At 37.1% G+C, this 27,032-nt stretch overlaps 1 protein-coding gene across 2 annotated transcripts in view; it reads right to left on the bottom strand.

The window, feature by feature from the left end:
- Positions 1-26,668, bottom strand: part of KCNH5 (potassium voltage-gated channel subfamily H member 5) — a 324,888-nt gene extending 298,220 nt beyond the window's left edge. For both annotated transcript variants that reach the window (XM_060003417.1, XM_060003416.1), the window contains exon 1: positions 26,596-26,668. In XM_060003417.1, coding sequence (XP_059859400.1) covers positions 26,596-26,668 — 73 coding nt within the window. The remainder of the gene's footprint in view (positions 1-26,595) is intronic.
- Positions 26,669-27,032: the final 364 nt, after the last annotated feature.

Genomic DNA, 27,032 nt, shown 5'->3' with positions numbered 1-27,032 from the left:
AAAGTCTTATGGGGCTAAAAAGTCAAAGATCATAATTTGGGACCGCCAAAGCAGCTTGAAGTTAAGGTGGAGTTCCTTTAACATATGGAGCCATAAACCTGTATATAAATCTACCTCAAATCCTCCTCTGTGACCTAAACTGCATGCACAGGATGAGACTACAAGGAACCCATCTTGTCGTGCAATGACTAGAAGGCTAAAGAGGTAGGCAGAAACTTCATCAGCTTCCCAAAGCTATAGGACAAATTTTGGAGTTCGAGTCCTATCAAGTTAGAGAAGCTTGGTAATACCTTGAGCTTTCCATTAATTCCACAGAAGGCCTTACTTCAGGAATAAAAATCAAGTCTCAGGATAAATGGTTATGACCTGAGTCTAAGATCAAAAATGTAGAAAATAGACTCATACTAAAAAAAAAAAAAAAAAAAAAAACGCTAAAGTCATAATTAAGGTGACGCACCGGTAATTTAACCACCTGCTAAAATAAAATGAAATCCTCTTCAGAGGAAAATAATGAAGTCCAAAATCTCTACATTGTATCAATACAATGTCCGTATACAATTAAAAATTATTAGGCATGCAAAGAAACAGGAAACTGTAACAATAATCAAGAGAAAAAATGGGCAATAGAGAGGTTGAGATGGGAACACAGAAATAAACAATACAATCTCTGAAATAAAAAACTGAATAGATTTAACAATATATTGGACACTAAAAAAGAAAGGACAGTTTAAAAACATATCAATGCAAATTACTGCAAACTGAAGCAAAAAGAGAAAATAACGGAAAAGATGTCCTGGGACAATAACAAGCAGTCTAAAATATATGTAGCTGAGTCTGGGGAAAAAAACCAGAACAGGACACAAATGTTACTTAGATAAAGGATGACTAAAATTTTTCAAATAGCATGAAAAATAGCAACACAGAGATCTTAGCTCAGTAAACCTCAAGCAAGATAAACCAAAGAAAGCAACAGTAAGAAGATGACAGTAAAATTGCTAATGAAAAATAAGGGAAAAAAAATTTTAAACATCAAAAAAAAGATACATTATTTATATGTGTTATATTTGGGGGAGGTGTAATAAATACAGCATACAAAGAATGAAAAACAAAGGAGGCCAGAAATCAATGGAATGACATCTTTAAAATACTGAGAGAAAAATGTTTATCAACCTAGATTTTTATAGAGAGCAAAGATATCCTTCAAAATTGAAGGTCAAATAAAGACATGCTCAGAAACAAAAACTGGGAGAAACCATTGCCAGCAGAATCACAATAAAACAAATGTAATAGGTATTTTAGCTGAAAAAATAATAATAGTAACAATAATAATAACAATAACCTCCACAAAAAAAGTCAAGAAGGGAAAAACAAACAACAGATAGGACAAATAGAAAATAAACCCCAGGATGGTAGCCCTAAATCCAACTATATCAAGCATTACATTAAATGTAAATAGAATAAACACACTAATTATAAGACAGAAATTTTCAGACTGGATTTTTAAAAACAGAATAGAAACTGATAGTCTAGTATTTTAAGAGAGCCATTTAAAGTATAAAAAGATAGATACGGACTTCCCTGGTGGTCCAGTGGATAAGACTTCACCTTCCAATACAGGGGGTGTGGGTTCAATCCCTGGTCAGGGAGCTAAAATCCCACATGCCTTGGGGCCAAATAAAACAAAACATAAAACAGAAGCAATATTGTAACAAGTTCAATAAAGACTTAAAATTTTTTTTAATTTGAAAATTGGAAGTGTGGGGGAAAATACACTACTCAAACACTAAGCATAAGAAAGTAAGTCTGGGAGGTTTCCCTGGTGGCGCAGTGGTTGAGAGCCCACCTGCAGATGCAGGGGACACAGGTTCGTGCCCCAGTCCGGGAAGATCCCACATGCTGCAGAGCGGCTGGGCCCGTGAGCCACGGCCACTGAGCCTGCGCATCCGGAGCCTGTGCTCCGCAACGGGAGAGGCCACAATGGTGAGAGGCCCGCGTACCACAAAAAGAAAGAAAGAAAGAAAGTCTGCCCATGATAATACAAAATAAAGTAGCTGAAGACAAGGGGTAATAGAAATAAGGAGGGGCATTTAATAATAATAAAGGAGTCAATTCATTAAGAAGATACAGCACTCCCAAATGCATATGCAAGTAATGAAAGAGCTTCAAAATGCATGAAGAAAAAAAATGACATAACTAGGATAGACAATTTCACAATAATAAAGGGAGATAGTAACCTTCTGCCTTAACTAGCAGAACAACCAGATGAAGAACTAATTGAGGATATAGAATATTTGAACAACACCAACACTATCAACTAACTCAAACTAACTAACATTTACAGGACACCCCACACTACACTACAGAATACACATTCTTTTCCAGTGCGTGTGGAAATTCCACCAAGATGTAACTGACTTTGAGCCACAAAAATTGTCAATAAATTTCAAAATATTGAAATTAAATAAAGTATATTTTCTGACTTCAAAGTAATTAAATCAGAAATCATTTTTTTAATTATCTAGAAAAATCTACAGTATTTGGATGTTACCCAATTCATTTCTAAACCACTGGGTCAAAGAAGAAATCAACAGAAATATAGAAGATATTTTAAACTGGATGATAATAAGTTTGTTGTATACATTTAAAGCAGTGCTTAGAAATTTCTCATTTTAAAGTTTTATTTTTTAATGAAAAGTTTAAAATCAATAATCTAAACTTTTATGAAGAAACTAGAAAAATAATAGCTATTAAATACAAATTAAATAGAAGGAAGTAAATAAAGGTCAGAATGTAGATCAGTGAAATAGAAAACATTCAAAGAAGAGTGAACTTCAAAAAAACACAAGTTACCATCATCAAGAATGAAAGAGTAGACATCACTGGATATAGTACACATAGCAAATGGTAATAAAGGTACAGCAAACAATATTTTGCCAATGAATTATAAAACTGTGATGAAATGAATTAAATTTCTGAAAATAAAAAACTGATAAAAAACAGGCACAAAAAGAAATGGAAAATTTAAATAGCTTAATATCTTTTAATGAAAACTAAAGGCCCAGATGGCTATGGGCTCAGGGAATTCTTTCAAATATTTAAATAAGACATAGTACAAATATTACACAAACTCTCGGAAAATAGGTGAGGAAACATTTCTTAACTTGTTTTATGAGGTTAGCATTATTATGATACCAAAATCTGACAAGGGCTGTTAAAGAAAGAATTACTGACCAATAGATCTTATGAATGTAGTTGCAAAAATACAGAAGAAAATATTGGCAAATAGAATCCGGCAATATATAAAAAAGAAAATAGGGCTTCCCTGGTGGCACGGTGGTTGAAAGTCCACCTGCCAATGCAGGGGACACAGGTTCGTGTCCCAGTCCGGGAAGATCCCACATGCCGTGGAGAGGCTAGGCCCGTGAGCCATGGCCGCTGAGCCTGCATGTCCGGAGCCTGTGCTCCGCAACGGGAGAGGCCACAACAGTGAGGCCCGCGTACCGCAAAAAAAAAAAAACAAAAAGAAAAAAAAAAAAAGAAAATAGATCATAGCCAAGTAGTGTTTATCTCATGAACATAAGGTTGATTTATCATTATGAAATCAATCAATGCAATCCATCAACAGAATAAAAGAAAAAGCCATATGATTATATCTCAGTAGATGCAGAAAAAAGCATTTGACAAAATTCATACTCATTCATAGTTAAAATATGTGAGCAAACTAAGAATAAAAGAAAACTTCCTCAAACTGATAGAGGATACCTGCTAAAAAATCCATAACTAACATCATTTTTAAAGCTAGAATACTAAATATTTTCCCCCTAGGATTAGGAAAAAGTCAATGATATACACTCTCAACCCTTATACTCAACATTTCATCAGAGGTCCATCTAAGAAAATAAAGGAAAAAAAAGAAAAAGAGAGAAACAAACCAAAAACGTATATAAGATATAAATGTTTAAAAGGTAAATGTAATTTTTTTTCTATTTGCAGATGACATGATTGTTTATGTAGAAAATCCTAAGGAATATTCAAAAGGATATCTAAAATTATTGAGTGAATTAAGCAAGGTTACAAGACATAAAGTCAATATAAAATCTATTTTGTTTATATTAACTAGCATTAAACAATTGGAAAATGAAAAGCAATTTCACTTAGAATGATATCAAGAAGTATAAAATACTTAGAAAGAAATTTAACAAAGTACATGTAGGACCTCTAGAGTGAAAACTAAAAAATGCTGCTTACAAATGGCTTCTCAACAAATGGAGAGCTATGCCATGTGAATGAATTGAAAGACTGGATATTTTAAGACTTCAGTTCTCTACAAATCAGTCTATAGATTTAATGCAATCCCAATGAAAATACCAACAGCCTTTTTTGAAGTAATTGACAAAATAATTATAAAATGTTTGTGAAAATACAAATTACCTAAAATAACCCAAAATAAAATCTGAAAAAGAAGAACCAAGTTGGAGAAACATACAACGATAGTAATTAATATAGTATGAAATTGGAGTTGGGACAAATAGATCAATGAAACAGTTTAAAGACTTCAGAAATAGACCCTTACATAAATGGCCAACTGATTTTTTGCAAAGATGCCAAGGCAGTTTCATTAAGAAAGACAACTTCAATGAACTGTGCTTAAACAACTGGCTATCCATACAAGCAAAAATTGAACCATGACCCTTACTTCACACCACACACACGAAAATAATTTAAAACAGGGCATAGACTGAAACACAAAAGTGAAACTAAAAATAAAACATAGAAGGAAATCTTTGCAACTTTGAGGAAGACAAAAATTTCTAAGACTCATATAGTAATCACCATAAAAGAAAGTATTGATAAATAAATTAGACATTATCAAAATTAAAATCAACTGCTCATTCAAGGACACTGTCAAGAAAATGAAAAGGGAATCCACAGACTGAGAGAAGATATTCACAATGCAGATACCTGAGAAAGAACTCCTATTCAAAACAGGCCCGAAAAATCCTACCAAAGGGCAAATGACCCGATTAACAAAATGGGCAAATGACTTGAACAGACATTTCACAAAAGAAGATGTACAACAGCCAAAAAGCACAAGAATAAGATACTCACCATCATCATGCATTAGGGAAATACAAACTAAAAGCACGATGATCTATCACTGCTTAACCACTAGAGTGGTTATAAAAGCTAATAATACAAAAATGTTGATGAAAATATGGAACAACTGAAATTCTTTATAAAATGCTAATGAGAATATAAAATGGTATGATCACTTTGGAAAACAGTTTCATGAGAAGTTAAATATTCAACTATGACCCAGAAATTTCACTTCTAGGCATTTACTCAAGTGAAATGAAAAGATACGTTAACAAAAAGACTTGTAGAAGAATGTTCACATCAGATTTATTCACAGTAGCCCAAAACTGAAAACAATGCAAATGTCCATCGACAAGAGAGTGGATTAAAAATTGTGGCATATTCATACAAGACATACTACTCAGCTCTAAAATGGAACAAACTACTGATAGATTGCAGCCACACAAATTAATCTGAAAAACACTGATGATTTAAAGAAGTCAGAAACTATAATTTCATTCATATGAAGTTTAAATACAGGCAAGGTCAATCTATGGCGATAGAGATCAGAACAATGATTTCTGAGGGGGATGGGATGGTAGAGGGACTGATGACTTTCTGGAGAAGGTCATTGTTTTCTATCTTTATAGAGATATAAACTACAGAGGTATATACATTTGCCAAAACTAATTGAACTGTATACAAGATCTGTATGTTTTACTTCATATAAAGTATACCTCAAACTTAAAAGAAAATACAAGAAGGACAAAGGACTAGAGAATCACAAGTTTTAGGAAACCAGTGGCATTTGAGCTGAACCCTAGCTATAAGAATGGTAATACTACGTTTCCTTGGTACATACAGTGATCAGAGTAGAGTTTAAAATGATCTTATTCCTGCAAAAATGCTTCATAAAATATAAATTCTTCTATAAATATATATTTTCATTTATATATAGCATCAATTATAAATATTTGTAATATGATCATCAAAATTAACTTCTTTCCCTTCTTAGCCCAGGCCAGTTCCTAGTCAGTTTAACCTCTCTAATCCATAGGTTCCTCACTTCATAACTAGGTAGCTGTGGCAGTGTATATAGCTTGCTACATGGTCTCCCTGATTTTCAGACTAACATTCATTTGTCCCCCTCAAGCCCTGCCTCCATCCTACCACTCTTCATCCAGATCAAGTCTCCCAACTGTTAACATCACTGAATCCTCTCCCAGACTCACAAAGTCCTTTGAAATCCAGCCTCATCCTCTCTGCCTGTGCAAACATATTTCTCATTATTCTCCTGAAGTCCATACTACTGCAGTTAGGTCAGTTTTCTCATTATATCCTTTCCCATTATATCCTCTCATTATATCCTCAAAAGATGCTCACTCATGATGCCTACTATCCACTTGAAATACTTTTTCTTCATCCCTTTGCCTATCAAAACTTTTTCTTCATCCCTTTGCCTATCAAAACTTTTAAGAACCAGTTCAACTCTCCCTTCTCTATGACACATTCAGTGGTTACCACTGAATCCACATCCTCTGGCTACCATCATATCTGTCTGTGTCCAACCCTTCACAGGACAAACTTTTCATAAAAGTTGTCTATTCTCATTGGCTCTATCTTCTCAGCCCCTATTCACCCAACTCACTCCTATCTGGCTTACATCCTCACCGCTCCAAGACAACCTAGGTAACCAATAATCTCTCCATGTCACCAAATCCAAAGGACACTTTTTACCCTTTCCACTTAATAATTCAGAAGCAATGGTATCCACTCCCTCCTTAAAAATGTCTCAATCCTCAGCTTACATAGAACAACATTTCCCTGATTCTCTGGACACTCCATTTCCTTTGCAGACTCAATACTCTTTATCCAGTCAGTATATTAAAGTTCCTCTATGTCCATTCCTCTTCTGCTTTAACCTATCACCATAGATTCAGTAACTCTATCTCCAAACCAGACTTCTTCTATAAACTCTAGATCTTTATATCCAGCTTCACCTCTCCTCATAGATAGCTTAAATTTACCTCAGTAGAACATGTCCATGACCTGTCATTTCCCCAAATCAGATGCTTTCCCAGTGTTTCCTATCTTAGAAAATGAGATCACCATCCATGCAGCAATCTGGGAGCCATCTTTCAACATCCTTCTGTTTACCCCTATAGCTTATTACCAAATCTTATTAATTTTATCTCCTAGAACCCTTTCAAATCTCTCCATTTCTCTAGATCCTCATCATCATCTCCCAAATCCAAGCTTCCATCATCTCTCCCAACTCCAAGCTTCCATCATCTCTCCCCTAGACCATGCCAAGAGCTACCTAATCGGTCTACTCAGGCCCTCTCAATGAAGGAATCATTGAGTGACTCCTTCAATAGATTATCCACACTGAAGCCAGGCAGGTCTTTTCAAAATTCAATCTGGATTGTATCCCCTCCCTGCTTTAACATCTGTCAATAGCTTGTCAGGGCTCTCAGAACTCTCCCAAGTTTGCAGGGCCTATAATGACCTCAGAGTCTGTCAAACCTCAACTCTCACCATTCTGCACCTTGCCCTGAGTATGACAGCCAGCCACTTTTTCCTTGTAAGTTTTTCCTTGTAAGTTTCAAGTCCTCTCCCACCATAGGAGGACCTTTTAACTTGACATTCTCTCTGCCTGAACATCATTGCTTTCCCTCCCCATTTGGTTGACACCTACATTTATTTAGATCTTAACTCAATCGTCATGACTCTAGTGAATCTTTCCCTGACCTTCTGACCAGGTCATCCATAATAATTTTAGACATGACGTACCTCTCACTCAAAGTCCTTATCAAAGTTGCAATTTTATGACAGCCTCATGACACCTATTTGTGTCATGAAATGATTAATGCATATCTGCCTGTTGAGCTGTAAGTTCTATTTGATCCTCCAATACCTAACACAGTGCCTGGCATCTAATATATGCTTGCTAATTGTCTAACTATATCAATAAACAAATGCATTCATTCACAGATTCTTGCAGGGATCTCTCTTTATATAATTGATATCATGAAATTTGGTATGAAGTGCCTCTCTAAATACCTCATGTATGCTTTCATATATGCTATTTTTTGTCTTCTCAAATAGATGATACAGTCCTCAGAACTATAAAGTTTACGCCTACTATGCATACAAGAGTCACAATACAGTAATTACTTATTGATTAAAGGAACTGTCAGTATCCCAGGAAAGAGAATCCCACAGTTCTAAAACAGAAGGACCACAAACATTAAAGGGTCTACTGCAGGAGGCCTTCTTTCCCCAGAAACTATCCAAATCAGTGTTTCTCAAACTTTCTTTAATTGAAGCTCATAGTAAGAAACAAATTTTACAGAGTGACTCAATGTGTGTTTACACACATGTACACACAACTGAAAAAATTTCTCAGATAACACTCTTACTACATGAAATGTACTCTATTTCTGTTCTATTTCAATTTTTTACTGCACCAGTCAAGACCCATTAAATGGACCTACACCCTATGGAGGGCTGTATCTCATGGTTTTAAAAACTTGCTTCAAACTATCCCCAAAGGCCTTGCAGACCTCCCTCTCTCATAAACAGACTTGTTTTCTAGACGTATTTTAGGATTTAGATCAGAAGCTCTAACTGTTCCTAGTTAATTCTTCTATCAAAAATGTAACCCCACCCCAACGCACCATTTTCAATAGCTCTACGATGGGAAAATTAAGACTTCAGCTCAGCAGGGCCCTGCTCTCACTGTCCATTTGCTGTTGATATATTATTTCACTTACATCCTAGTAATTCTGTGTAATAACAAAATTAATAACAAAAGCAACCAGGAGCAGAGCCCTTACTCTCTGCCAGGTGTTGGGCCAGATGTCTACATGCAACTCCATCCCACAGTGAGTTGGAAACTCACCAAGCACCAAGTGCCCCAGGAGGTCAGAAGCAGGAACTAGCACCCAGGTTCCTTAAATTCTCTCTTACTTTTTTTTTTTTGCAGTACGCGGGCCTCTCACTGTTGTGGCCTCTCCCGTTGCGGAGCACAGGCTCCGGACGCGCAGGCTCAGAGGCCATGGCTCACGGGCCCAGCCGCTCCGCGGCATGTGGGATCTTCCCGGACCAGGGCACGAACCTGTGTCCCCTGCATCAGCAGGCGGACTCTCAACCACTGTGCCACCAGGGAAGCCCAAATTCTAATTCTTGACTGAGACATTTGCAACTTCAAACCTCTTCTAGGGGAAACTGTGCCTCATTTTTTGCTTTAGACAGAAAAGTAGAAGACTAGGAATGAAAGGTAAGTCCTAAAACAATTCACGGCAGGGGGAGTTCAATTCATATTAGCATGAAGGCGGAGTGGTTTAGGAAAAAGAATTTAGAAGTTGGAATCAAAAGTGAGTTGTTGAAAACATATGGACACCAAGGAGGGAAAGTAGGGGTGTGGGGGTGGAATGAACTGGAAGATTGGGATGGACATATATACACTAATTTGTATAAAATAGATAACTAATAAGAACCTGCTGTATAAAATAAAAATTAAATTTTAAATAAGTGAGTTGTTGAGATGCTGCCTATCTTCAGTCTTATTTTTTAAAATATATACTTGATTTTAACCAATAACATATAATATGGACAATTCAGATAATTGCTAGGTACACTCTAGAGTATTTGCTTACATATTCAATCAAACCTAGCAACTCAAAGTTTTTTTTAAGTTTTAAAAAATAGTCGAGGAAATATGCTCTCCATTTATCTTTATGCTTCAAGTTTGATTCCATTAATTTAGACCAACAGAGAGTAAAGTAACTGGACTCTGTGCTTACTAGCACTTACCTCAAGGTCTTAATAATTATGCATTAGCAATATGTGCTCTGGGGTTAGGAAGACAAGCATAAGAACTGCTTCTATCATTTCTGAATGTTTTATAAAACCATAACTGAGAAAATCAACCACAGTGCTAGGTCCTTCATATAACTAGTCATCAACTGGTAAACAGTCATAACAATCAAATTATCATTAAAATCCTTTCCCCAAATTTTCTGCCAGCATTTGGATCCTGTCTCAATACTACCAAGGGAGCTACTGTGAAAAACCTGGGGAGTTTTAATTAGGTTATTGGCTTCCTCATAACGATACCTACCACTCTGGGTAGTTGGTGGAGAATGGAGTAATGTAGGCAAAATCTTTATAAACTACCCATTGGAGTAAAAATTCTTTATAAACTATGAACTGTTATTGTTTATTATATATATAAGATTTTTTTACAACTGTATTATATACCCAGAGAGAGCTTTCTGTGTGTGAGCTCTGTGTGTGTGTGTATAAACAAAGAACCTAGAAAAAATAAATTTTTAAATGTTGACCCTGCAAACCAAAACCTATAAAATTATACTGAGAGCTAAACTACAAAATAAAGTATTAGGAGGAAGGGGGATAGAAAGAAGAAGGGAAGACAGATTTTTTTAATGTTAAAAGCTAAATTAGAGGGAAGTTGCTCAGTATTAAATTGTCCAGGAGCTTCTTTCGGAAACTTGTCTGTTAGTTGAAACGCAATATGTGTATATGAAATATTCACACAACTGTTCCATTTCCCTATAGTCATAAAAATTATTGCTTTGGTGAATATGACATCTGGTATTATTAACAAATATTAAGAACAAGATAGCAGAGTAATTAAAATTGCTTCCCAGAAAATTTTAATTCCCTTTGGCTTTAAAACATGGCAGGGAAAAGCAATACACTTACTGAAGGATAACTTCTTTACAAAGGAAATAGTTGCAAATCTAGAAAGCTAGACCAGCTCAGAAGTTTTGGACACATAAAGTCATTAAAGAAATTGCCCAGAATTCTTAGTAACCATCATCATCCTCACTGTTATGAACTGAATGCCTGTGTCCTCCCAAAATTGATATGTTGAAACTCTACCCCTCGTGTGATAGTATTAGGAGGTGGGACCTTTGAGATTTGATTAGGATTCAATGAGATCGTGTGGATGGAGACCCTCATGATTGGGATTAGGGCCCTTATAATAATGATGAGAGCACGTTGAGAAGCCAGCAGTCTGCAATCAGGAAGAGGGTTCTCAAAAGAACCTGACCATGCTGGCACCCTGATCTTGAACTTGCAGGCTCCAGAACTGTAAGAAATAAATTTCTGTTGGTTATAAGCCACCCAACTTATGGCATTTTGTAATAGCAGCACAAATACACTGACATTCATCAGCCAAGCTTAGGGAAACCAGTTCTGATCTGTCCTCACAGCTCTTAGCACACCAACAGCCATGAATTCTGAAAAATTAAACCTTCCTTGGGATTCAGACTGTTTCAGTCCTTGATGATGTTTCTAAACAATCATGTCCAAATGTTTTAAATACACAGATGTTCCTGTATGAGGGCTCTAAGAATTGGGTAATTATCCCTACCAGGTGGCAGTAGTCCAGTAAAACATTTCAGAAGCAATAATCCTACACATGGACAAACTCTCAAACGGATCTCTGCAAGGGCTTGAGGCTTTAAAACATCTTACTATATTCTTTCAAGACCATCGAGTATCCTCTCAGAGATGGACATGAAATAAAACAAGCACTTTTTCCTCAAGTGTTAGAAGGTCAAAAACGAAATCGCAAGCCCCTAATTCAAAATGCCCACTAGGATCCTTACGAGTGTTTCTCAATTTTGACTATTCATTCGATTGGGATGGAGGTTGAGGAGAATTGGAGGGGGCCACAGGAGTTACTCGTTCTAGGCCCCAAAGAGTTAGTTTTAATTGATCTGGAGTGAGAGCCAGACGTAAGTTATTTAAATCTTCTCATGTGGTCTAATATGCAGCCAGGGTGGAGAAGCCCTGATCTACTGCAATAATGCCTAAATGCTGGCAGCTGCAGTAGAATCTACAGATTGCTAAATTCTAATGCAGACACACTGACTTGACTCCCTAGGATTGGAACACAAAAATACAGCCTCAGAGGTCAGTCTCATTTTCAGCCAGGTTTGGGAAACTTTGTTCTCATACCTTGCCACTCAAAGTGTAAACCAGTATCACCTGGGAATTTATTAACAAAGCAGAACCTACGACCCACTCCAGACCTGATGAATCAGAATCTGCATTTTAGTGAGATCATCAGGTGCTTCCCCAAGCTCATGACTACACCCATCTTGTGCATCCTTTTCTTCCTTTTAAGTATGGAAAGCAGGCCAGGGAAGTTAGAGGACTTGGCAAACACAGGAAAAGGGCATCTAGTGGGGGAGAAAGACAGAATTAGGCCTCACCGTCTAAGACTTTCTATTTCATCACTATATTTCTGAACTGCTGTTTAAACTTTTGTTTTCGTTTAATATAAAGGAAGCACTTCCTCTTTACAGTGCTATTTCTTCAGACATCAAGGAAAGTAACTACAATTTAATACCACTACATATTAATCCCATTCCTAAAGGAGATCACATATAAACCATGAAGTCAATAATTCTGCTGGCAGAAGTTTCTGGAAGAAGAAAGGTTATATTCAGTCAATGAAAACAATATAAAAGCATGTATTCTTCCTTTCTATAGCAATTCCAGGAAAATAATCTTTTCCTCTGAGCTGTTCCAACACTACCTGTATCTGGCATAACTAGATGGTTATTTAGGTTTTCGTTTCATTTGTTCTTATGAAAACTACCCCATTCTCTGATCCAGAAATTCCATGGACATTAACAAGTGTGGAACACCTTTTTGGGGGTTAAACCTCTCTCTCTTCCTCTCATCTTTTTTATGCAAATTACCCTAGAGGGAAGTATTTCAAAGCACAAGCACAGAGAAGTTTTCAGATATTTTAAGAAGTCCTAAGGCACAAAAAAATTCTAGAGTACTGAGGAAGAACAAAGACATGGAGGTGAGAAAAGAAAGGACTTCACAGAAAGAAACCAAACACGCTGAATAAAACACATTCACTAATTTATTCTTTTTCCAAGGTCTAGTGCTGATTCTGAGAAAAGTCAACCAGATTTTCCCTCACATTATATTCATTTAATCCTAACCCTGGAGAAGCACACCACCCAGAAATCATCACCCTTATTCTGAAAGCCCTAAAACCCTGGCACAGACCTCCTCCAGCAGAGGTGAAGTATAGGCAGAAACCGGTAAATTGAGCTAGGGGCTATTTGCAGCCACTCTCACAGAACCCCAGGGCCTCCATGAGGGAAGGACTTGAGTGCAGGCGCTCACAGTTCCAAGTATTACCCCACCCTCTGCAATTCTCGGATTCAAAGAGCTAAAGAATTCACATTCCAAAAATCAGTGGCCAAGAATGGAAATTTGGAGCTTAAAAGCAACAACACAATGAAGCTCATGCAACAATCACTAATGTTTTCTAAAAAGTACTGAAGAGGGTATTTCGACAATGCTGATTGTCAAATATTCATTATAAAGTTAGATTTGGTTTGGGAATCTTGGTTTTATTCAAAATTTTACTTTGGATAGACAGAACAAACTAAGTGGTTACCAGTGGGGAGAGGGGTAGGAGATTAAGAGCTACAAACTACTGTGTATAAAATAAATAAGCCACAAGGATATACTGTATAGCACAGGGAATATTGCCAATATTTTATAATAACTGTAAGTGGAGTATAACCTATAAAAATTTTGAATCACTATATTGTACACCTAAAACTGATATAATATTGTAAATCGACTATACCTCAATTTAAAAAACCTACTTTGGAAACATATATACATACACACACAAAAAAATTTACTTTGTTTCTCATCTGAACTAGCCTCCTGTTAAAATTTGAAGTTACATATTTCTAATCCACAAGAACAACCAGACGGTCCAAGCCAATTATCTGGCCTGTGATACTCTTCTGAACCTCTGTAAGGAGAATACAGAAATCACCTCTGTACACAGTCTCACTGAACTAAGCTCTCTTTGGCTGCATTCTTACTTACTTCAAGGGAATGAAAAGGGAGCTAGATAACAAAGTGATAATGCAGGTGATCTCTAGACCTTCACTACAAACCTGGCAATCTCCCAGTTTTCTCCATCTCAGTTTTCTTCGTCTCCATCCTTACCTCTCTCTATGCCCGATGCTTGAGCCAAAACCCAGTAAGTCATCCTTCACACCTCTTCATTCATGCCATCCAATTCAACACTAAACCCTAATAATTCTACCAGCAGAGGCATCCACTTCTTTCCTTCTCTACTGCTACTTCCCAGGCCAACCCACCATCATCTCTTGCGTGGACAATTGCAACAGTCTCCTGGCTTGTCCCCTACTGTCACTGTTCCTCCCTCCAACCCAACTTGCTGTTATACAGCAAGTGTCTCCTGTGGCCAGGAGAACTGTCCCCTGCACTTGGAATACAATGCAAAAGCCTCACCCAGAACAGTCAAGCCTCTGTCTCTCCACCCTTGTTTCCCGCCTTCCTCTTTTTTTGCCCACTGCAATCCAACTACACTGGCTTTTAAGCTTCACATGGTTCACATGTTTTCTCTCTGCCTGAAATATTCTTCTGCCCACTCATCATCTAGTTACCTCTTACTTTAGGCCTCAATTCAACACTACTTCCTTAGAAATGTCTTCCTTGACACCATCTCCCAATCAAAATTAGTTTCTGTTACACTCGATCACAGCACCCTCCCTTTTTCCTTCAAAGTGCTTGCCACAGTCTGTAATTTATATTTTGTCTGGGTTTGTTGAACGTCTATCTCCCCACCAGACTCCAAGTTCCATGAGGGCAGGGATGATGTCTGCTGGTTCATCACTGTATACCCACAAAAGTTTGTTGAATGATCAAATATAAAAATTCGTATTCCTATTTAAAGTCATACGGCCAATAATTACTACAGCAATGCTAGACACTGTCAAGAATATAGATAAGAATTATGCTAGGTATTTTTCTTCAAAGAACTGACAATTCTGTAAAAAAAATTAAAATTAGGTGTTCCGACACAGATTTCCCTGAACTCTGGAAACTTGTGAGTTTAACTCATGGAGCATATATTACTTTTCAAACTTGTCTTAAGTGGGTGAGTGATATCTATAGATATATTTAAGTTTCAGAGAACAGTAACAGCAGAACCATCCCTGAGCACATATAGCACATTTTTATTTGGGTTAAATAAAATCCTGGCACACACAGCTAAACAAAAGCATAAATAATTTATATATCATGCCCACATCCACAATGTTGATTTCTGGTAGGTTCATTACTCACTTCTACTATGTCAATAACAGAATATAAAACTGGTATGTTTCATGTCCTTACAAATACACCTTTATCCTACAGCTCTATATCAAGGAAATGTGTGTGTGTGTGTGCCTGTGTGTGCGTGTGTGTGTAGACACATACACTTTGTACCTGTCTCATTCCACAATGAGACTAATTGTTATATAATAATAATTGTCGACATTAAGAAGACCATCACTGTGGAAGTTGGAAATATGCAAAAAATATCTGTTAATTTATTCAACCTTGTTCAGCTGTCATCAAAGATAAAAATATGCCTTCACTTTTCATCTCCCTCAAGATCAAAGGTACATTTTTAAGTTTCTGTGTTTCTTTGATGGCATTAAATTCATCATTTTTCCATCTAGCCAAAGTGGTTCAGAATTCATGAGATACTTTAACTTATATTCCTGAAATTCTAATGGTAGGAATAATAGCAATTTTGTTATAGAAAATATTTCTACACACACACACAAATGTTCAACAATTCAAAGGTTCTACTTTTAATCACTGGTGTTTTGTTCATGAAAGATGTGTTTCTAAAAAGTATACTTGTCAGAATCATTAAAAGTAAAAGATAACTGCAATAATGGCCTATGAGATTCACAGTCTCATAGTACAACAGAAAACCTTCACTCTGCTGTAGATAAGAACAAGTTTTTACTGAATTTCATTACAATGATATTTCTTAAAATACCTAAGGACTTAAAACATTCACTAGTTATATAATCTTGGATAAAAGCTAAATCAGTCAAGATATGTTTGTCAGGGGGAATAAAGTATTACATTTTTAATGTTTAAGCATCATTTTTCAATCTTGCAAATAAGCAAACCCTGTTTTTGCAAATGAACTGCAGCTGTTCTAAAGGGATTCTATTTTCTTTGAAGTTAACCTTTTAAGGCAATCAAACACTAATAGCAAGATAACTAATGGAGAATTTCAATTAAAAGACTAGTCTAAGCTCCACACCTGGTAGAAAAAATAGACGTGAGGCTTTTCTGAATGCATTTACAATCCGACTAATTTTCTAAAGCTTTGTCCTATTTTTTTTTAAATTTCTACTATCTATGCATTAGGAGCTAATTGTTCAAGGGAAAGACACAGAGCACAAATTCAATTCATTTCTCTCCTTTGGCCATTTCACTGAGCCAGTTACAAAAAGAGGCTGAATTTCTGCCTTCTTCAGCTTCTCCAAGCACTGCCAATTACTGAGGTAAAAAGAACTGATGTTTCTTTGACTGTAAGTAGTAGCTTTTTTTGTTGGGGGAAAGAGTGGCGTTTATTTGTTTGTTTTTGTTTTGGGTTTTTTCTCCAAATAAGTAAGCCCTTGGGAAAGTGAATCCAAATGCCTTTAATCTCAGATCCACCAGTTTAAGACTCAGGAAAGCCTTAACTATCTAATACTTTGCTTTCTTCAGGTTAAAAAAAAGAAAAGTATATCTCCCCTACCTCAGAGAAAATAGGAACAGGTGAATATTTATTAAGCCCTTGCTATGACGAAGCACAGTGCAAGATCCGCTACATTTGTGGGTTTGCTGAATCTTCCCAGCAAACCCACAAGGTAGTTACTATAATTCTGTAGAGCCCTAGGATGTCACCAAGAGTAATGGCTAGAGTCAGGACGGAAGTCTGTGTCAAGACAAGATGGAAATGCCTTTGCTCTGTTGCGAGCACTGTTCTCTGCCCCACAGAGTTCCAGAAAGATGACCACTTACCTTGACGATGGTTGCTCTAGTAGAAAAAGAAGCTGCTTGGGAATGAACAAGGAGAATGTATCACACCTTACATTCCTCACTCTCAGAGGAGATCTTTTGTTTCTGGGCCCAGTAGTGAGGCAACTCTTCTTTCAACCTGTTACTCCTCCTTTGGTCTATCATACCTATACACGCTGGCTGTATATGATATCGGTAATGGACATGTTTCATGCCCTGAGTCAGTAGAGTGAACGGGCAGGAATTCACTCACTCGGCACACAGCGCTTATAAAGGGTAAGAAAAAACTATTGGGCAAAATTCTTACCCCTAGGGATCAGTAATCTGGTTAGCAAGTAAGACTAATATTACACTGAGTGGGAAGCCAAAAATGACCCTAAGATTTCGAGACTAAAAGAGTAAAATATTAAAGACACCTCTGACAGAAATGGGGAAATACCAAAAAAGTAAGTCTATTTGAAGCCAAAACCAATGACAAATTCAATTCTCTAGCCACACTGAGTTTTAGATAACTTGTGAGGTGTACAAGAGTAATTCTACAGGCCACTGGAAATACAGGACTGGAGAACAGAAAGGATACATTTTAAATTATGACCGAGGACAAACTTGCTCTGAAAAGGAGGGTAAAGATGTAAGAAAGACAGCTGAAGGTTAAACCTGAATGACAACCATCCTTCAGGAGAGGAAAGAGGAGGAGAGGGGAAGGGAAAGGGGGATAGAAAAGGAATAGAAAGGGTATAGAAAAAGGAAGGGAAAAGGGCAGGAGAAAGTGAAAAGTCATGAAAGCCAAAAGATGAACTTGTGTGGAGAGGGTAGGGGAGCAGAGTCTTAAATCCTACAGAGCCAGAAAAATATGGACAAACACAAGGTTTTTGGATTCACAAGAAGAATGCTGACCTGTAAACTTCTAGAAGTTTCAACATTAAGGTTTAGACAGAAATCTATTGAAAAGAGGTGCAAAAGGAAATGGTAACCAAGAATTAAAGGCATCAGCTACAGATGGTGCATTCGAAGTTTTAAACATCTAACTAATAACAATAACTAACCACACTGATACTGATATGGTGCTTGTTATGTGCCAAACACTGTTCTCAGCACTTTGCATGTATTTCCTCATTTAATCCTCACTCCAACACCGTAAGCTAAGGCACTTTTATTACTTGCATTTTGCAAAGGAGAAAACTAGGTATAGATAAGTAAGTCACAGAGCTAGTAAGCCTCAGAGCCAGGACTTTAATGCAAGCCTCCAGAACCTATGGTGCCTAACCAGTGTGCACACTGCCCCTCACAGAAAGAAAAAAAAAAAGGAGAAATGTTATTTTTATCATTGTGTTCAATGTGCATCCCCAGTGCTTAGATCAGAGCCTAGCACATAGTGGGCACTCAACAATATATGTTGAATTAGTGAATGACTAACTAGAAAGAGAATGAACACCAAGCAAAAGGATGGGAGTTATTTTTAGGGGAGTTTATTCTGGGATTATTTAGCCCTCATTGAAAAATTCCTCTATTCTCTCAATGCCATAAATATGTGAAAATAAACTCATTGTGCTATAATTTGTCCCCAATCAAAAATATGCCAGCAGACAGACAAGGCTTACAGAAAAGATCAGGATAAAGATGAAATTTGCCCTCAATCTAAGTGAGCTGCTTGATTTTCAGTTAAACTTGGTGATCTGAGGCTGGCCATGCAGCCTCTAAAAAGCCAAAATCTATTCTGCCTCTTCCTCTGGATAGTGCACAGGACTGCAAGCTGCTTCTCAAGGCAGAACTCACTCAGAAGATACATCAACTGGTACGGATCAATTCCCAAGGATAAAACTTACCATCCATAACTCCTAACTGCAAAATCGTTTTTGAAACAATAGTTAGGATCAACAAATTTCTAAACAGTTATTTCCTGTATAAAAATCTATCTTCTAAGCCCTTGGAGATTAGAACAAAAATGATAGGAAATATTTCAGCTGTACATCAAGTTGGAATAAGAGATGAGTGTGAGATCACATACACATTCACCTCTCATGCTCTCATGAGTCCCATCTGATATTCCCTGTACAATGTGGTGTCCATTTTCAGATATACACATTAGTTACCTAACTATTTTAAACTATACAATTACTGACACAAGCTTACTTAATAGATTTAATCAGCAGTGTTTGAGGAAAAAAATCAATTCTAGACTTGGTTAGTTTAGGAGGCAATAGCAAAAAAACCATTTATTCAACTAGTACTTAGTGCTATGTGCATGTGTAAGGTATAACCCATATCCTCAAGAAGCTTAGTCCATATACCAACACTTCCACAACTTCCCAGTTACATGTCATTACCTCTAGAAACTGCTGATTATGCACCTAAGCTCAGATCTCAAATCATATAACTTGTGAAATCAATAGGATTTTGTACTTATGTTTCTCTGATGGGACCATACCCAAGAAAGAAAGAAATCCATTTCAATAAAATTTCAAGCAGCTTTTCAACCACTCTTCCTTTATAAACTATTTCACTTTTTATTTACTTTTCCTATCTTTTCCCATGTGAAAACTTAACATATCACAAAACTACTATCTAGAATGTACACAAATATTTCTCTGTATTAGTAACAGTATCCATAAACAACCAAATACTAAAATAATGTCTAACACACTGATATATGTGACAATATTGTCACAGCCTTCATTTGATCAAGTATCTTTCAAGACCAAGCCTTTCCAATACTAAAACTTCTACATTATATAAAATGAGACTATTTAAATTACTCCTTTTAGTCATTCTTCAATAATGAAAAGGAGTTATATCATACATTATTAAGCTAGGGTATTTAGTGGAACACACTAAGGATTTTTTTTTTTCAGCCTTGTTGAGGTATAACTGACAAATAAAAATTGTATATATTTAGGGCTTCCCTGGTGGCGCAGTGGTTGAGAGTCCGCCTGCTGATGCAGGGGACACGGGTTCGTGCCCCGGTCCGGGAAGATCCCACGTGCCGCGGAGCGGCTGGGCCCGTGAGCCATGGACGCTGAGCCTGCGCGTTCAGAGCCTGTGCTCCGCAACGGGAGGGGCCACAACAGTTAGAGGCCCGCGTACCGCAAAAAAAAAAAAAAAAAAAAATTGTATATATTTAAAGTGTACAACTTGATGGTTTGATATACATATACAATCAAGCTAATTAACATGTCCATCATCTCACATAGCTAGTGTTTTCTTTTATTGTGTGTGTGGCGAGAACATATGACTGGAGTTTTTAAAATTCTATGAGTAAAGAAAGATGTTTTACAAATGTCCATTTCTTACAGCACATCAAGACTACTTTCTTTGACCTCAATTTCCGCAACAATAATTACCACTGGTTTTGTGACTTGTTATTCATGTTCATTTGATTTCACTATGTATCTCTGTTCTTCATAAAAGTGCTATATGGCATACTTTAATTTTTCCCATTAAAAATGATTTTGTTTGGGACATTTCAGAGCACCTCTCAAAATATGGTTTCTAACCCTACCAAAAAGAAAAAAATCCCTAAAACCAAGATTCAGACTTGATGACTGACAGGAAAAAGAACCTCTTAAAGTAATATGTCTCCAATCATATTTTTTTGAGAGTTTAATAAATTTGAAGAACTTTGAGGAATATTTACTTTAGCTCTGTATTTTATTTTTAAAGTTTGGATAGCATCAAAATACTAGAATCATATAATACCCTAGGTAAGTAACTGTAAATCTGTAAACTATCTTTTAATAAGATCAAAGCACTGTCATGAACTGATTCTGCTTCACCAACTTAATCAAAATTATATCAAGATATCTGATGAGGAAAATTTTTGTTGAAATAGAAAATATATATTCATCCTTCTGGTATGAACATTATTTATACATTTTTATTCTGCGAAACTTTATATTTCATACACATTGTCACCACACTGAGATGATTTATTACAATAAAATTTTGTTCATCTGCCAAAGTAAATATTCTACTAGTCTAAAATTTATTTGAATTTGTTTCCATAAACTGTTTTTACTAATATCACATTCAGTCACAAAACGTAGGTCAATTCCTTTCTTCGTTTCACTTTCCTATATGTCTTGTGTTTTAGACATTTTCTGCCAAGAGTAAGAACTAACTGCGTTGATTTTAACCCCCAAACTTGAGGAAAAGGACAGAAAAGAGAAACAGAAAGATATTAACTACTTAGTTCACCTGTGGCAGAACCTATAGTGCCCTCTTGTGGTGAATGGTAACTACAGCGCTCTGGAGAACTACAACTTTTCCTAGACCAGACACTGGAGAGAAGGTGGGAAGCGTTGTTCCTCTATGCTACCAAGCAGCTGTTATTAACAATGAAAGTAAAAGATAAATATTGACTAAAATAAAAGACTCCTTTATAGAAATGTACTCAGTCACCATCAGTTAAAACAATCATAGCCACTCCCTTCTATTAACAAAAATACTGTTTTATGTTTCTTTTAGTAGGGCAGTTGACAGATGGCTAGGCACGTGGATTTCTTATATACTCTGCTTCTGGAATCAAGCAAAAGATAAACAAACAGAGCAATTTCTAGTGGACACAAGAATGTCCTGGGACAAGCAACTCTCTAGTCCACAAAGTACTGCATTTGTTATACAAGGCAGTGTGGACTCTAAAGCAAGGGACAATCCTCTGGCTTACTTATAAATATAATTTAGGAAGTGGTCAGTATAATTTCAATCTCTATGATATTTTAAAGGTAAAAGTGATACATTATAAGACCTGGGTAAACCAAAGCTTCAAAAACTCTAAGTGGTTTTATCAACATTTCCTGAATAGTATTTTAGATCTTTCAAGAAAAAATATCAAGTACTCTATACCAAAAAAACCCCAAAATAATCCATTTGTTTTCCACAATTTTTTTAATTGGATGAGAATTATGAGTTAATATTTCTTTTTTGTTCTGTTTTTAAATCACTAGTTCCCTTATTGCCCCTCCTATAGGTTCTCATTTAAGATCTTAGTTTTTACAAATATTAATTATAGCATAAAAATGATTTTGGATTTTCCTATAAGTAAGAGCACTGAGTAAAGAAAGTGCTTGTGCAAGCAGGTATTTCAGGCAAAATGGATAACTGAGTATACTCAACTTCTTCTCTTGAAGGTTAAGTGGTTCATAAAATACTGCCTTTTCTGTTTTCTTCTTTCCTGGGCCCCTTTTTTCTCTAAAGAGAAAAACATTTCTAGTTTTTCATAATGTTTAAAATATTAAAGAACAGTTAATTCTAATTTAAAAGACATTATTTTTATAGTTAAAAATTTTCGAGATGGCAACCAGGTTTACTGTCACCCAAACTAATCATTTCTGCCTATTTGTTAAGGAATCAAAGACAACATATATATAAAATGTACTGCCCAAAGCAATAATCAGATTGAAGGCCTTGGAAATGTTTTGTTTTGTTTTGTTTTAATCTAAAATTCTACCTAAAAGTCTTAAAAAACTGTTGCTTTCTTTCAGGTACCTACCCTCTACCCATAAGTGTACTGCTCCCTATGGCCCAAAATATATTGGTGAATAGCTTGCATAAATACTATGCAAGGTTTAAATAAGGGAAGATGGCCTGATAATGTTCCAGACACAGATTCGGTCAGTAGGCATTTTGGACGGGGGCCTCCTATGAGACACTGCACGCAGTTAATGAACTCACCACATGGTTCCCAAACTTTCCCTTCCTACCAACATATTTTGATTCTACTAGCCAAAAACGTTATCTAAACCTTGCTATTGCATTTTTGATTTTGACCTTTGCAATTTCTTGGAGTAATAATGTGTACTCTATACCTACTAGAATCACATGTTAAAAATGATTGTAATTACTTTTATTTGTCTAAAAATGATCTTATCTTTTATCTTAAAACTAAAGAGAGGAATTCCCTACTTCTACTATTTTGGGATTTGGCTATAAAGTATGTTTGTATCCATCCTACTCAATGGCCCTCATTATTTTATTTTATAGACTTTGAATCACCAGTGACAATTTGAAATGTTTTCCCATAACAGACTGTGTCAACTAAACAAGGAAAATAAAAAGCCAATCTCAAGAGGTGTAAAATAACAGCAAATAGGCTACAGTGCTACTCTAAGGCAAAGAATACAGCACTGTTATTCTGGGAAATTGCAACTGAGGAGTTTGGAACTTTATTAGGATATCCTCATGTTTAAAAGCTATACCCAAATATACCACACTTCTTGCTCTTTTCTTCTGCATCAATAAGTTTTCTGACAGATTTCTAATTTGCTGAGATTCCAGCTCATTAGTGATCACCGTGGACAAATAAAAGCTTGACGTTTTCTCTTGGTGTCCATTGCCCTTTCATATCTAGTATCCCTCCTTTCCTCCCTCTCTCTCTCTCTTTCTCTCTATCTCTCCCCGTCCCTCTCCCTCCCACACTCCTTCCCTCCCTCTCTCTCCTTCCCTCTCTCCTTGTATTTCTGCTACTTTTTACATCTCTCTTTTGCTCTATGTGTGAGACAGAGAGAGTTTACTTCCTCTGCATCTACCTTTGTGTCTGGGTAGATACCTGTCTGTATGTTTATCTGTGTGTATCTCTAGATATGCTTCTACTCCGACTCTCACTAAAAGATCTGATATTTTCATAAGAAGAAAATGATGTTGTATCAGAAAGAGAAGCACTTCATGGGGTAATAGTAACCCATCTTTCTTCAAGTCTTAGCTGTATTAGAAATGCTGCCTCTTTTCTTTTCCACTAAAGCTCTGCCAATACTTCACTTTCAATGTTGTTAAGTTAGTGAATAATGAAATCTTCACGGTGACAAACTCAATCCATCTGTGAGAACCCTGAAGGGAATTTTCTGTTAATCTCAATTTCTCAGAATGAATTTTTCTATTTCTCTGCCAAATCATATAGAAATGGCAACAAGTGTGGGATACTCGCACATAAATGTGTAGAGAAATTTAGTACCGTAATTCTCAATTTCTGAGGTTCTTCCTGTACAAGTGGCACTGAGACTTTCCGTTATTGATTACATACACATGCTCATACACTTTCCTCAAATATCTAACACATTTCAAACAAAGCTCAGAGGTTTTGAGTAGTGGTATTAAAAGTTAGCCAGGGCTTCCCTGGTGGCACAGTGCTTGAGAGTCCACCTGCCAATGCAGGGGACGTGGGTTCGTGCCCAGGTCCAGGAAGATCCCACATGCCGCGGAGCGGCTGGGTCCGTGAGCCATGGCCGCTGGGCCTGCGCGTCCGGAGCCTGTTGCTCCGCAATGGGAGAGGCACAACAGTGAGAGGCCCGCGTACCGCAAAAAAAAAAAAAAAAAAAAAAAAAAAGTTAGCCATAAGCAATTAGAGGTGGTACTTAAAATGCAAAAACAGATAAATTTTCATTTGTACTTGGTGCTATCCATGGAAAGAAACATTAAACCAGTGAAGCAATGATAACATGAAGTGTAAAACAGATAAAACCTTCATCGACTTGGATGGTAGATTTAAAATGGAGGCAACGGAAGCAGCTCTTTCTAAGCCACATAAGGTAAGTCTTAATTTCATGGTATATCAGAAATAAAAGATATTCTACAAACTGGCTCATAGTTCCAGTCTGTATGAGAAGTTTCAACCAAAGATGCTATATGAGTGAACTTCAGCCAAGGAATTCTCATCTCCTTTCTGGTTACCACGCAGAGCAATAGACAGCCTCCAGATTTTATTCTTTAAGGCCTTCTCTGAGAAGTCCTCTCACAGACCAAATTGCATGGAGTTGAAATAACCCAAGAGGATGAGAGAGCTGAAAAACAGACTGATATACCTTAAATAGCTAATTCCAATAATCTCTAAATTTCCCAACCTGGTTGTTTTAACAGTAGTATCTCCTTGTACTCTAGGTTTCTGTACAATATTAATATAAGAAAGTAATGTATAAACATAGAAATTGGCTACCATTTATTTATATTTATAGTATATATTTTTTAATATTTTATATTATCATAAAAAATCAAACACATTTGAAATCACACTGGAATGGCTAAAAGTATTATAGTTTTTTTTTACACTAAATCAGGCCTATTAGCTACTTTTTTTTGAACCCAAAAATGTCTGTTCAAGACTTGTATAGTATCAGGCATTGACCAAATGCGAAGAAATAAAGTCAAAAGCCTCAAATGAAAACCAAATACCATGTCAGAGCTTGATGAGACATACCTTGGGACACTTACATATAGTCCCCAAATCAGGGGAAATATTTGCAAGCCTAGTTTTAGAAGAGCTCATATCCTAGGAATTAATATAACCTAATCTACCAATTCAGGAAGAGCATAATTGTATTTAATTATTTATTATCATTTGAGTGTGCCTCTGTCTTGCCACTAAGGAGGGAGCTTTTTGAGAGCAGAAGTGTCTTAATCATTTTTTTATCCGAAGGACCCCACAGAGTGTCTCTTGTATAAGGCACCCAAATAAATATTGTTTCACTGAATGAATGAATGAATGAATGAACAATGATTATGGAATTGCATAGAGTATTTCCATTGCTTTGGTCCAAAATCTACTGTAATCAACATGCAGAAATGTCTTTCTCATAATTCTCCAAGCAAAGGATCTCAAAATATAATAACAGGTCTCTGAAGGAAAAAAAACAAAAAACTTTAAAGGATATTTTACATATCTTTAAAGGATATCTTTACATATCTTACAAAATTGAAAATTATATAAAAGATTTGAAAGCAAGTAGAAAATGTATATTTCAGTAAAACGCAAAGTTTATAAGGTCCTAAAATGTGAAATATATAACCATCCCCATTCCGATATCTTAGAGGAAATGAATGCATAAATGGATGGCAATTCAAAGACACTTTAAGGCAAGAAAACACTAACATCAGTAGCAAGGTAGAATGGCATTTTTAAAATTCTTTCTCCAGTTACTTTAAAAGCACAGTAGCTATTGCTTCCCTTCTACATTTCTCCTGTTTAAGTCAAATCAAATATATCATATAGATCAATACAGACCAATGCAAAACAGAAAAACAAAAAAAACTTTAAACACAAATTTGACCATAATAATTGCCTTCCCATTTTTCCAGAACTGACTCTCTTTCTTAGGTTCAACTCCAGCTACCCTCTCATACACAAGGCTCCTTTCAACGGTGCCCATTGGGCCTGAAAGCCATTCCAGAGACTAAATCTTAAGTAGCCACTTTCACAGCCATTCCCAACTTGAGGGAACCCTTCCACTGAGATTAACTCTAAGAATTTGATCAGTCTCTTCAGCCTACTTGTTTAAAAATGTGGGGAAACGATGAACAAAAAAGATATCCCTCAACAAAGCGAAACTCAACTCTGTTCTCCAGATGTACCTACACCCTAGCCGCTACTCCCCCTTGGCTTCCTGCGGTTCTGGGCTCTGGACAGGTGGGAGGGGGGAGAGTACGTCTTGGGGAGGGGATGCAACTAACTTTCCTCTGCCACCTCATTCCCACTCCCACCTAAAATCAGGTCCATCTTGTAACTGCAGCCGCCAGGTAGGGCGGTCTGCGTCCCCCTCCCGCCCTGGGAGAGGGATGGGACGGGGAGGATGGGGGGCGTGGGTGGGCAGGATGGAGGTGGAGGGGTGTTCTGACTGCAACTCTTCTTACCGCTGGAGCGCCTGACGATGTTCTCCAAAAATGTGTTCTGCGGTGCCACCAGCCCTCTCTTGCCCCCCGGCATCCTGGGTCTGGAGAGCAGCGGCCAGGATCCGCGGCGGGGGAGGGGGGAATGCAGGAAGAGAAGGTGGAGAAAGAAGAGGAAAAGGTGGAAGAGAAGATCGAGCCCAAAGAAGAGGGGGCGCGGCGGCGGCGACGGGGTCCCCTGACTGAGTCTCCAGCCCGACCCGGATGAGCAGCTCTGGGGAGAAGGACCAGGCAGTTCATGGTAGTAGCGCTCCCCCGGCCGCCGCTGCCCAGACTGTGGCGGTGCCGCACACGGGGCTCGGGAACTGCAGGCTCCGCGGGGCACAGTGCGCCTGCGCCGCCCCCGCTGTCGCTGTCCCGCCGGTGCTGATGCTGAAGCTGTTGCTGAGGCTGCTGTCGCG

The sequence above is a fragment of the Delphinus delphis genome, chromosome 2 (genome assembly GCF_949987515.2).
Source record: "Delphinus delphis chromosome 2, mDelDel1.2, whole genome shotgun sequence".
Taxonomy (NCBI): Eukaryota; Metazoa; Chordata; class Mammalia; order Artiodactyla; family Delphinidae; genus Delphinus; species Delphinus delphis.
This window is presented reverse-complemented; position numbering and strand designations above follow the sequence as displayed.